The sequence below is a fragment of the Amia ocellicauda genome, chromosome 23, assembly GCF_036373705.1.
Source record: "Amia ocellicauda isolate fAmiCal2 chromosome 23, fAmiCal2.hap1, whole genome shotgun sequence".
In the NCBI taxonomy this organism is placed as follows: domain Eukaryota; kingdom Metazoa; phylum Chordata; class Actinopteri; order Amiiformes; family Amiidae; genus Amia; species Amia ocellicauda.
In genome coordinates this window covers 1,809,881-1,823,840 of record NC_089872.1, presented here as the reverse complement: position 1 = coordinate 1,823,840, position 13,960 = coordinate 1,809,881, and the positions used below count along the sequence as shown (strand labels likewise).

Below are 13,960 nucleotides of genomic sequence, written 5' to 3'. Positions count from 1 at the left end.
GAAGGTTTGCATTTCAAAGTTGTTGCTTTTATGTTTAGTTTTGTTTCTTAATGCAAAAGGGGGCACAATGACAAGAATTCAGAAAATATCTTAACTCATGGTAGAAGTCCTTGTGTCATAAAGACAAATGAGAAATTACCTAAAAGAATTACATTTACATGACATAAATGTGTCCTCAATGACCTTGCATTACAACTCTGAGAAACCTGACTATTATTATTTCACAAAGACCTTGTTTAAACCCAGCTTATCTTAATTCACTGAGTTCCAGGGGAAAACTGTCTTTTGAAGTGTACTGATCTGGTATTGATCTAACTAAGATTAGTTCTATTTACACATGGGAAGTCAGAAGATTGAATTGGGGCTCCTGAATGGCTGCACTGGTAAAATTCTCAGCTCAGTGTGCAGGGATTGTCCTATAAAATGGACAAGATGGTGTCGGATCCAGCACTCAACCTGCAGTCAACGTGTCTGGGGGAACACAGCTCTCTGCACACAAGAAACTCCTGTCGCTAATTAAACACCTGCCAGTTCAGAGTATTAGTGGTTTCATCTGTTTCAAATCCTACGATTAGAATTGTGGACCTATCGTGCAAAAAGTAGCGGACAGCTTTGACGACATCTGTATCAGAGTGTTTTGCATGTAAATTGTAGTGACAAGTTGGGAAATCTGTGATTCCAAATTGAGGAGCAAACAGTAGAAAATTGATTGGACATTCTAAATGTAAACACAAAAGCGAATCATTCTTCATAAAAGAGTTTCAGGCAATTTTGTTCTACATAGCCCCACCATTTTGTTCCTGTCACTGCATCCACTGCTCCACAGGGTAACAGTTGGCTATTAAATCCATCAATTAACTTGTTTGTAACCGTGTCATTCCCAAATGGGAATGGGATTTCGTAAAGGAAATTGGCAAGCACTTCCAGGCTGGAGTGGGATAGAAGTTGTATATTTGACACACGTCTTGCAAGGCGCACATGAACTCTGCAGTTTTATAAATCTGCTGTTGCGCTGTAGACCTGTAGTCTGAAAAGAAGAGGATGGCTTGACAGTACTTGTTTTGAAAGACATGTTTGAGCTGCTTACTACCCCTTGTTGGTACAGCTGGCTTAGCAAAATGTCACCTGGAATAATAACACAATTTGTGAAAGAAAGAGGAAGCTGAAGTCCTTCAAATACATGGAATGGTTCCTTCAAAGATCTCTATCATTAAAAATGTATGAAAGTATTTGGACAAAAAGAGTTTTTAATAAAATTATCTGAATGTGTCCCCAGAAGAATTTCAATGATTTTGAAGGAAAAGGGTAGAATATTTGGTTTTAGTTCATATCAAGGTATACTGTGTATCAGTTTGTCTATTTGAATAATGTTGTATACTGTTTGGAAAGAAGGAAAGAAAGACATTTATTTTTGCCCAGTGGAGCAATAATTTCATGTCTTTATGTCATGACAACGGCTGCCAAGGCTACAGTGTGCGCACATTCCCTTGTGGCCAGAGCTTGTTAAGACTTGTGTCTCATCAGCAAATGAGGCTTATAGTTCCTGGAAGAGGACTGGCAGGGATTTTACTAACCTAATTACTGAGAGAGTGACAATGCCTTGCTTTACCTAACCCCCTGTTGCTCCCCACCCCAATTGTCTGAGGGACCAGAGTTTCCAGAGAGGGAAAATGTGGGGATAAACTGAAAAACTGCACTGTTCTATTGACACACTGTTATTTTCTGTATATTCAGCTCTGCATAGACACCAATTAACAAACTTTAGCCACACTGAGCACTTCAACTACATGTGTTGCTATACTAGTACACAATCATTGCCATAAAAAGTAGCCTTTACTTAGAACTTAAACACATCTGTTCATAAATTTAAGTCTGTCCTTGTATGGAACAAAACAGATCTATAGTGGTTGCAAAACTGCACTATGTACATGCTAATCGAAAAGAAACACAAAAGAGCTAGTTATGCTTATGTGTTAAACAATTACAACAAAAATGGAAATCTGTTCAATTTGGGGTAAAAAAATATCTTTCAGGCAACCTACGTGAAGATTGCCTATTATATTTTACACCAGGGGCAAAGACCTGCACCCTTTTACATACCTGATTGCTCACTAGTTTTAACACGGTCCATATCTTCACTACCTTCTATATCAAGATTAAGTTGTTAAATAAATGTTAGTAATACAAAACATTAAAGGACCACATGTGAAAGGATTCACATATTCAGTCTTCACACTTTCAAATGATCAGCTTGTGTTTTAAATTTGAATGAATCATTAAAAATGTGTAGCAGAATACAGGAAACCAAATGACTTAAAAACAAATGACTTAAAAACAAAACCTTTCTGCACACCACAACAAACTGAAAAACACTTTAATCTGCACCCTGTAATTAATCCCACAGATGCAGATATTTTGTTTGTGGGGGGAAAAACTCCTTTTATAAATTATTAGGCTAACAGGTACATTTTTATTACTTTATGTAAGTTAAAGTATCAAGGATAAAATATCCTGATAATCAATCAAATGTGAAAATGTAGAAAGCATACTTTGTTGTGTAGACATCTATAAATATGCAGTAAGATATACTAGATTTCACAGTTGTTCAGTTCAGCCCCAAAGCTTCTATGTTTGTCTTGTGTTTCCTTCTTTTGATTGTCTGGTTTAAAATAGCTTCATGCATGCATTTTTAAATTGTATTTATTTATTGCAATGCAAAATATCAGCCAGAGCCAGACCTGTTTCCATTTAACCGTACACATTTGAATAACTTCAGTCTCCTTTTTGCATTTCATTACAATACACTGTCAATCTCAGCAGTGTATTTTTTTCAAAATAAGTCAAAGAAGTGGTTATATTTAAAAGCTTTAAATATGCATTACTTACAGGCTGACAGGAAAAAGTGGAACAAAGGAATACGAATAATGGCACTGATGTGAGAAATAAAAAAAATTAAAAAAAACTACCACGCCTCTGCTTCCAAAGAATACTCCCTAGAGCTGAAACCAAATGTGAGGCCTAAGGGCTTCACAGCACAGAGAAAGAGGGAGAGAGTAAGGATATAGTAACGCACAGAAGATTCAGAGATCTCCATTTAACAGGCAAACATGTGCTGCCCATTTACAAATACTCAGTTGGTCTCCAGGAATGCACAACATCCTGGAAATGAAAGAGCTTTGAAGACCTTTAAAAAAATATATATAGTAGCTAAACGATTAAACTGGTGTTTTACAAATCCAGCCCTTGAAGACCAAAGGACTCTTTATAAATATTACAGTTATTGATAAGGGAAGGGGGTTAGTGGAGTGAATAATGAGTTCCATTTATAAATGAAGATGACAAAAGGTGTAGAGCTTGAGGAGCAGACCTGAAATACACTATGTGTTTTGTCATTTACTGTGGGGCTGAAGAGGAATTCAACTTTTTCATCCATGGACCTCTGTTTAAGCTCTCTGTGTGGCCTATACATCTTCAGTGGGAATATGACACATTGGAAATGGCTGAAGAAATATAGGATCTGCTTTTGATACACAAATAGCTGGGTCCAGGAACACACAAGACATTCTCTTCATCAGAGTATGAGATGACATAGCATCTAATTATTTGGTTTCATTTCTATTTAGTGTTTCTATAGTTTGTAAATGCCTCTTTGGAGCTAACTATGGCAATCAAGTAGCCTAATCTGCATTTACTTAAGTGTCATGCTTTCTTTTAGATTTGTATATGGTATACTTGCTTATGTATTTGTCTCCTGTACTAGAAGTAACACTCAATCCAGATTCCATTTCAAGTGTTTTTCAGTCTCTATGTCTGCCTCAGAACCACTTACAAAGTAAAAAGAGTTCATAAGGCTGTATAGGAGATTCCAACAATCTCAATAGTCCTTTGAACGGTTCTTGGACTGAGATGTTCGATACATAAAATCAGCTGCAAGCATTTGTATTGATTAATAAGCAATATGTGGTTATAGAAAAAAAAAATGTTATAACTGCAGAGAGAAGACAGAAATTATTTTTTAAAATAATCACGTTTTCTGAGGTGGGTCCTGATATAAAATTGAAATACACATTTTTACTTGATTGCAGTGTTGGAAGAACCTGACAACATACATGCAAGGGGGATCAACATAGATGTATTACAAATACCCAGCCTCTCTCACAGGATCAGTTTCCCTATTATTTATTTCCCCCACAGTGCAGATTAATCAGCTCAAACTCCTGCTGCTGCTCTCAGGCAATATGTTTCCATATATTCAATATATTGCTATAATCAGTACCCTTCCCTAAAAACACCATCTCAATGGTCGAACAAAATGATTATTTCTATCACTGGTCTGATACATTTAGTTCAAAACCTATTTGGACAAGCAGGACATTGTGTTGCTTAAGTAACACAGAGTAATCCCTCACTGCACTTAGCAGTAAACTTTGAAGATGAGGTTAGGTGCATACTAACTCCCAAATTAATTATCCCTGGACCCAGCTTTCATTTCCTCACTATTTCCCCATGCTTTTTCCCCATCCTCACCATCTTTAGACCTGCTTTAAATTGGATTTAATGCTCCATTTCCACTATGGAAAAACCTCTGGGTTCTTCAGGCTGCTCTGCAGAAACTGAAAGATTTCATGCTTCAGAGAAAACACGGCTGAGATATAAATACACGGTCCATTGCATTAATGTTCCCCAAGAAAAGAAAAACCTCAATGGCCTTTGAGAAAGAAAAACAAATGCATCTAAAAAGATCTACATAGTATTACATAAAATAAAATAAAAGCTTTTGCAAATAGTAAATAGTGATAGTAAAGTCAGTGTAATAAACAAATAAAATGCATTATAATCAAACTATTTATTTACTGTTTATTATTACACAATCTGCACCTCCCCTCTCCCCCATCCATTCATAAAACTTAATTCAGTCTTGCACTATAAAGGTCTGCAAATCTACTGCCATGCATTTCAATTAAGGTCTAAGTCAATACAAAACAAGATACTGATTTCATAAAATAACAGCACTAATCAATCCGCCCCAGGATGTATCTGATCAATATAACCAAGAAAGTCTAAACATATACCTGTACTTTTTACACAGTACTTTTTTCATATGCTTGTATTCTTCACAGTGACACCTACTGCTTTTTGCCCATTTCATGTTTGACAGTGTTAAGTACAAACAAAATAAATCAAATACCAGTATAAACTACCTTTTAGAAAGGAGTTGGTCTCAGATAAAACAGAAGGTCTCCACAACCACAGCAACAAACTGCAAGTGACTTTGTAATCAGCACAAATGAGAAGACATCAGATCCAATTGCTTGACCTAAACCTGAAGTCCCAACAGCACCACTCATAGAATTAACAAGTATACTGGAGGCTGTGCCATGGAATACGAAATGAACTAGCAATGTGGACCTGAATAAAGAGCTGTCTATTACTGTGGGATACCCTTACAGACCTTCCAAATAAATAAGTACTGGTTATTTACAAGAATGAAGGGCAGTTTCATTATTCAACTTAACCCATTTCAGAGAACACCTGGAAATTATGAGCTCAAAACATGTGACACAGGACTCCACCCACAGTGCAGGATGTGTCCTATACCTTGGATTGAGCTATTCTTCAATGCAATTGCCATCTTTAGTTAAGAGATCAAGGGGGCATAATTGGAGGTGGTAGAATATCGTCTGGGTGACCTTCAGTTCATCGCACTACAGCAACTTCCTGTGGCTTCTGAAACAACTGCAGGTTCAGGTGGCTTACAGTCATAGCTTCATCAGATCCTCAAATTGGTGTGATAGTTGAGCTGTGGGCACTCTGAGCTTGCAGTGTGAAAAACAGCAGAGGGATTTGACAAGGTGTGCTTCAGAGATTGTGTGCTTTATCTCAACCCTTCCAGAGAAGCACAGAGTCCTAGTGGACTGAAATCACTAATAGCTGATTGAAAATCCTGTGGAATTTGTATCTCTCCAAAAAAAAAATCCACAGCTAAACGGTTTCAGTTTTATTCTCCTCACAAATAAGAGGATAATTTACAAACAAAGTGTTCATTTTTGAATAGTGGGGAAGGGGGGTGGGAATGGTTTAATTTCTGCTTGGGATTGATACATTTCACTAATCTCCCATTATTAAATGGTTATCAGGATCTCTCACACTTGTTTTGCTTCACTTATTACCTAAGGGATTACATCAGGCTTTGTTTTGAATATTCCTCTCACTTCAGTCAAAAGAGATTATCCTTCTAAATAGCTGCTGTTGGGAGATCAGCAATGGAATTGCTTCTCTAAAAAAAACTTGCAGCTGGAGAATAGGAGAGAGAGAAACAGCAGCAGTGGGACAACGGAAAACACTAATAAGTGAGAATGAAAAACAAACACATTATTCCTATAAAAATGGTGTATGAAAAAGTATATTTACAGGTGTCAAGATGGAAAACTCTGTTTACAATGATTTTACATAATTGGATCTGAACTTCTCTGTGTTACATAGAACATCAACTAATTCTGGATTAATCATTAGGTTGTTCTGAACAAATCAAGCCTATTGGCAGAGAAATCCGATCGAAACGGAGTGATCTGTGACCCCGCCCCCCATCCCCCCTCAGCCTCTGCATTGAATGACGGCAGGCGACACGGAAAGTGTAAATCGGATGTGTTTGAGAATTAAACGCACTGGTAGACAAGAGAATAAGAATAAGCTATATACACACACATATACATTATATATATATATATATATATATATATATATATATATATATATATATATATATATATATATATATATATATATATATTATACACACATACAGGGTTGGGAGAGTTACTTTTAAAAAGTATTCCGTTACAGAATACTGATTACCTTGTTTTCAAAATAATCTGTAACCTAATCTGATACAGTACTCAAAGTCAGTAACGTAATCAGAATACTTTTAGATTACTTTTGGAAAACTTTTCTTTATTAAAAAACAAAAGCAGCTGAGTTCAAGAAGTGAAACAAAATGTACTACACATTCTAATACGGATGACGGATTAAAAATGTTTATTTGTATCAACAGTTCAAACAATTAAAATGGTAATTAAGATTTGCGTCAGTTTAATTATCTTGCATATTTATACTTTTTGCATTTTGTAGTAGTGTAGTGTACTACAGTGTAGTATTTTTTAAGCCAGTGAAACTAAAAGTACAGACAATCTGCGGCAACGCACGTCAGTTTTGTAACAAGAATGCACATTACCATAAGACATTTCTACATGGACAATTGATAACCGAATCAAAATATAATGTGAGGGGGCACAATATTCCCCCTTTTGTCCCCCGTGGCGCCGGGCCTGACATTTTTTACAAACCGACATAAATCAGACATATCAATAATGTATAAATGTCAAAGAAGGTGCATCACGTTCAGTCATTTTATTGTAAGGAGTTGGTTTCAGTTTTCTGCTAATCACAGAGTGTAAGTCGCTCTAGACACGGGCGACTGCTAAGAAATAAATAAATAATAATAATAATAATAATAATAATAATAATAATAATAATATATTGAAACCTATTTTCTTTCAAACTTAAATAGGTACCTTGTCTGTAAATTGTATGTACGTTTAATGCTTATAAAGACTACAGTTTATTTTGTTCTGTCTGTGAAGATACACGGATCAAGCAACTTGCTATAATAAAGGGGATTTAAACGCCATGTATTGTTATCCATGCTATTGTTATCGCCGGCTTCAATTCACCAGCACCGAAAACACAGTTTGAAATCAATGCAATTAGGGCGTTATTTGTAAGTATCAACAAGTGAGAAATGCTATGTATCTTGTTTCTGCAATTAACACATTATTGACGTCTAACCTTCTTTTAAGTGAAATCTATCGGTTTGTAAAAGTTTGCAGGTTTGACATGTGAGGATCCTGAATGCAGACTCTGTAAAGAGCACCGCACAGCACGCCACGGGTCACGAGTTTATTTAGTCTGTGCGATTTGTTTTGTTTTAGGCTATAAACATGTTGTATGTTGTTATTTTGGTATTATATGAAGTCTTTCATTGTTAAGGTGACAGAACCAGCTAGGATGCACATAAACTATTTGTAATGTATGTGGATGTATATTAAATTAAGATAGGATAACTTATTACTGCAAATACAAACTAATCGATGACGTTTTTGGTTATACTATATCTGTGCTACCATTTTGCTTATTTATGCTTTCATACAAATATGTAATTATTAAATTGTATTTATTATAATTGTGATTAAAAATTGTATTTTCTACTCGCATGTCAAGCATAATTGTATTACAGTTGCACACATTTTAAAAATAAAATCTTACCTCCAGATGTTAATGTAAATTATGTATACAGTGAGGGAAAAAAGTATTTGATCCCCTGCTGATTTTGTACGTTTGCCCACTGACAAAGAAATTATCAGGCTATAATTTTAATGGTAGGTGTATTTTAACAGTGAGAGACAGAATAACAACAAAAAAATCCAGAAAAACACATTTCAAAAAAGTTATAAATTGATTTGCATGTTAATGAGGGAAATAAGTATGTTACCCCTTCGACTTAGTACTTGGTGGCAAAACCCTTGTTGGCAATCACAGAGGTCAGACGTTTCTTGTAGTTGGCCACCAGGTTTGCACACATCTCAGGAGGGATCTTGTCCCACTCCTCTTTGCAGATCCTCTCCAAGTTATTAAGGTTTCGAGGCTGACGTTTGGGAACTTGAACCTTCAGCTCCCTCCACAGATTTTCTATGGGATTAAGGTCTGGAGACTGGCTAGGCCACTCCAGGATCTTAATGTGCTTCTTCTTGAGCCACTCCTTTGTTGCCTTGGCTGTGTGTTTTGGGTCATTGTCATGCTGGAATACCCATCCACGACCCATTTTCAATGCCCTGGCTGAGGGAAGGAGGTTCTCACCCAAGATTTGACGGTACATGGCCCCGTCCATCGTCCCTTTGATGCGGTGCAGTTGTCCTGTCCCCTTAGCAGAAAAACACCCCCAAAGCATAATGTTTCCACCTCCATGTTTGACGGTGGGGATGGTGTTCTTGGGGTCATAGGCAGCATTCCTCCTCCTCCAAACACGGCGAGTTGAGTTGATGCCAAAGAGCTCGATTTTGGTCTCATCTGACCACAACACTTTCACCCAGTTCTCCTCTGAATCATTCAGATGTTCATTGGCAAACTTCAGACGGGCCTGTACATGTGCTTTCTTGAGCAGGGGGACCTTGCGAGTGCTGCAGGATTTCAGTCCTTCACAGCGTAGTGTGTTACCAATTGTTTTCTTGGTGACTATGGTCCCAGCTGCCTTGAGATCATTAACAAGATCCTCCCATGTAGTTCTGGGCTGATTCCTCACCGTTCTCATGATCATTGAAACTCCACGAGGTGAGATCTTGCATGGAGCCCCAGACCGAGGGAGACAGACAGTTATTTTGTGTTTCTTCCATTTGCGAATAATCTCACCAACTGTTGTCACCTTCTCACCAAGCTGCTTGGCGATGGTCTTGTAGCCCATTCCAGCCTTGTGTAGGTCTACAGTCTTGTCCCTGACATCCCTTTAAGAGAGTGCTCCTAATCTCAGCTCGTTACCTGTATAAAAGACACCTGGGAGCCAGAAATCTTTCTGATTGATAGGGGATCAAATACTTATTTCCCTCATTAACATGCAAATCAATTGATAACTTTTTTGAAATGCGTTTTTCTGGATTTGTTTGTTGTTATTCTGTCTCTCATTGTTAAAATAACACCTACCATTAAAATTATAGGCTGATCATTTCTTTGTCAGTGGGCAAACGTACAAAATCAGCAGGGGATCAAATACTTTTTTCCCCCTCACTGTATATATATATATATATATATATATATATATATATATGTATATATATATGTATATATCACACATACCACTCAGCCATAACATTATGACCACTGACAGGTGAAGTCAGTAACACTGATAATCTCGTTATCATGGCACCGGTCAGTGGGTGGGATATATTAGGCAGCAGGTGAACATTTTGTCCTCAAAGTTGATGTGTTACAAGCAGGAAAGATGGGCAAGCGTAAGGATCTGAGCGAATTTGACAAGGGCCAAATTGTGATGGCTAGACGACTGGGTCAGAGCATCTCCAAAACTGCAGCTCTTGTGGGGTGTTCCCGGTCTGCAGTGGTCAGTACCTATCAAAAGTGGTCCAAGGAAGGAAAACCGTTGAACTGGTGTCAGGGTCATGGGCAGCCAAGGCTCACTGATGCACGTGGGGAGCGAAGGCTGGCCCGATCCAACAGACGAGCTACTGTAGTTCAAATTGCTGAAAAACTGAATGCTGGTTCTGACAGAAAGGTGTCAGAACACATAGTGCATCGCTGTTTGTTGCATATGGGGCTGTGTAGCCACAGACTAGTCAGAGTGTCTATGCTGAACCCTGTCCACTGCCGAAAGCACCTAAAATGGGCACGTGAGCATCAGAACTGGACCACGGAGCAATGGAAGAAGGTGGCCTGGTCTGATGAATCACGTTTTCTTTTACATCACGTAGGTGGCCGGGTACATGTGTGTTGCTTACCTGGAGAACACATGGCACCTGGATGCACTATGGGAAGAAGGCAAGCCGGCGGAGGCAGTGTGATGCTTTGGGCAATGTTCTGCTGGGAAACCTTGGGTCCTGCCATTCATATGGATGTTACTTTGACACGTACCACCTACCTAAGCATTGTTGCAGACCATGTACACCCTTTCATGGAAATGGTATTCTCTGATGGCATTGGCCTCTTTCAGCAGGATAATGCGCCCTGCCACAAAGCAAAAATGGTTCAGGAATGGTTTGAGGAACACAACAACGAGTTCAAGGTATTGACTTGGACTCCAAATTCCCGAGATCTCAATCCAATCAAGCATCTGTGGGATGTGCTGGACAAACAAGTCTGATGCATGGATGCCCCACCTCCCAACTTGCAGGACTTAAAGGATCTGCTGCTAACGTCTTGGTGCCAGATACCACAGCACACCTTCAGAGGTCTAGTGGAGTCCATGCCTCGACGGGTCAGGGCTGTTTTGGCGGCTTAAGGGGGACCTACACAATATTAGGCAGGTGGTCATAATGTTATGGCTGTGTATATATATATACACACACACACACACATACATACATCTACAGTTAGGTCCATAAATATTTGGACTGTGACATAATTGTCATCATTTTGGCTCTGTATGCCACCACAATGGATTTGAAAGAAAACAATCAAAATGTGCTTTAAGTGTAGACTTTCATCTTTAATTTGAGGGTAGTTTGATAATTTGAGGGTACATCCAAATTGGGTGAACGGTGTAGGAATTACACACATTTTTATATGTGGTCCCCCCAATTCTAGGGGCTTAAAAGTATTTGGACAAACTAACATAATCATTAATTAAATTGTGAGTTTCAATTCTTGGTTGCAAATCCTGTGCAGTCAATGACTGCCTGAAGACTGAAACACAGATGCTGGGTTTCTTCCCTCACTTCAGAATTCATCCTGCTGCTTTTGTCAACAGTCACCATCAATAAATACAAGGGAAGGTTGTTCCAGAACTGTACAGGGTTCTTTAGATGATTTTTGGCAAACTCTAATCTGGTCTTCCTATGTCCACTTTACATCTGGTGGGACACCCTCTGTATTTACTCTGGTGAAGTCTTCTCTTGATTGTTGACTTTGACACAGATATGCCTCCTGGAGGGTGTTCTTGATCTGGCCAACTGTTGTGAAGGGTTTTTCTTCACCAGAGAAATAATTTGAATTGTGTACTGTATCTTTCTGATAACACTCAACATTACACGGTGTAATCTTAATGCTGTAACTTAACAATGATAATGACCATAATAAACTGAAACATTCATTGTAAATTGCTGGCTAATCAAAATGGTACCACATATGACTGGGACCTTAATGAAAATAATAGTCTGGATATGCAATATTTAAGCATTTGCCCATGACAAAACCTCTGTCTATCATGCAGTACACACAAAAAAAAAATCCTACAGATGGGTAGGAAATTAAACCATAAATCGGTTCAGTATCTTACACCATGTACTGTGAATAACCAGCACACCACATCTTACTCCTCAGTCAGCAGCAGCCACCTCATGAAATAATGTACAGTGATGGGATACCAGGTCTAAAACACAGACACATGTCAGGGCTGCTTATGTTGCAACAGGAACAAGCCATTTGATGGATACAGATCTCTGATCTAAATGATCTTTACAATTTTGTGAATATGGAATCCTCTGGTGAATTGCAAAGGACCTAGATACAATCCAAGAGGGTGCATTTTGAAAGGATGATTATAATGTCTTAAAAATATAAGAAAAGGGAAAAATGTTGTAGATACAATTCAGTGTTTCCCCCAGAAATGTGCAGTTACTGGTCAGTTATTGAATTGTTGATGGGGTTGGGGGGTTGTGTCAGCATGGATTTGAAACTTCAAACTCAAGCCTCATCAAATTCAAAGGAAAATAACTTTACCAGTGAATTATATACAATTACAAAGAACTATAGTATACATTATTTGTAGTGTTTTTATCCAATGTGACTTGTTGCAATTAATTTTGTGATGAACATTTAACATCAAAAAACACCACAGTATAACTAAAAAACAACACATGCATATAATAAACATTAATTAAATTAAATTAATTTAATAAAACATTTTGAAGCATTTTGTCTATACAGAACACCAGCCGGTGTTTCTCTTAAATTATTAATTTGAAGCTGTTAATTATGCACCACATCTGGCCACTTGAAAATTTGCATTTTGTTCTGCACCTGCTGAAAGCTAACGGCATCACCCTGATGGGCTAAGACTCTTGCAAATTAGCCTACATGTACATTTTGAGAAAATGCAAGGTCAGATTAAGTCATTATATTTCCCCTCCGTACTAATGTAATACAAAGTATAACAGACTCAAAAAGGACACACCTCTGTCCTGAACCCACTACATAAACTGATCTGAGCACATAGTACTTGGTAGACACCATTTAAATCAGACATAATAATAAATAGCTAATTACCCTCTACCCGCCAGACTGACAACACAGTCAAAGGTCAATTTCTTGATACTGTATTTTCAGTAGATTTCGAAGGATACTACAGCTGATATAGTAGTAAGAAATACAATAAACTTTTAATTATGCAAGATAACCTTTTATTATAGATGGATCTACAATAAAACATGTATAAAGCTGCAGTTGAGGTGATAATTAAAAATAACTTCTATAATATACATTACTTCGCTGACTACTTGAGTCAATTTTTTTTTTTTTTTGGTTAAATATTTTTTAATGCTGTATAAATATAAATAAGCAACTGCATTCATAGAAATTCAGGCAAATTAGAGTAATGACAATAAAACAAATCGAGTACTTGCAAATTAAGCATCCTGTGTGCACAAAATGACAGTGTAATTTGTGTTCTGCTCCATTCAACAACAATGAAGACACTACAGTGATCTGCCTTAATGAATCTCATAAAAGGACTGCTCACCTGAATTTTGACTGCAATTACGATGGAGTTGAGGTCTTTATCCAGTTCTTTGAGGACAATCAGCTTTTTAAGGGTTAGACTGCACAACCTGCAATGGGAGAATGTACAGTTACTTAAGAGTTTCAAAATCATGCAAAAAGATAGAGAAAAAAGTGCTGTCACCCCACAATTATCGTTCTTCTGGGAAACATGCCAAATTACTGGGCCAAATTACTATTTGTAAGGAAAAAAGGGTTAGGCATTACATCTTTTGATCAAGAGTATTTTGTCACCAGTTGCACTTTTCACTTTTGTTTTCATACATCCAATGGAGCTCACAACTGTCTCAACCGGCATATGCCGACTCAGCCACATTTTCAAAACATGCACTGGTTTAAAACAGGAACATGTCATAGCCGACCGTGAATGAGATTCCCAAGGGGGCGACGCACAATTGGCTCATAC

General features: G+C 37.7%; 1 protein-coding gene across 1 annotated transcript in view; it reads right to left on the bottom strand.

The window, feature by feature from the left end:
* Positions 1-13,960, bottom strand: part of LOC136719163 (phosphofurin acidic cluster sorting protein 2) — a 156,988-nt gene that overhangs the window by 61,978 nt on the left and 81,050 nt on the right. Inside the window, exon 2 of the mRNA XM_066697011.1 lies at positions 13,517-13,604. Coding sequence (XP_066553108.1) covers positions 13,517-13,604 — 88 coding nt within the window. The remainder of the gene's footprint in view (positions 1-13,516; positions 13,605-13,960) is intronic.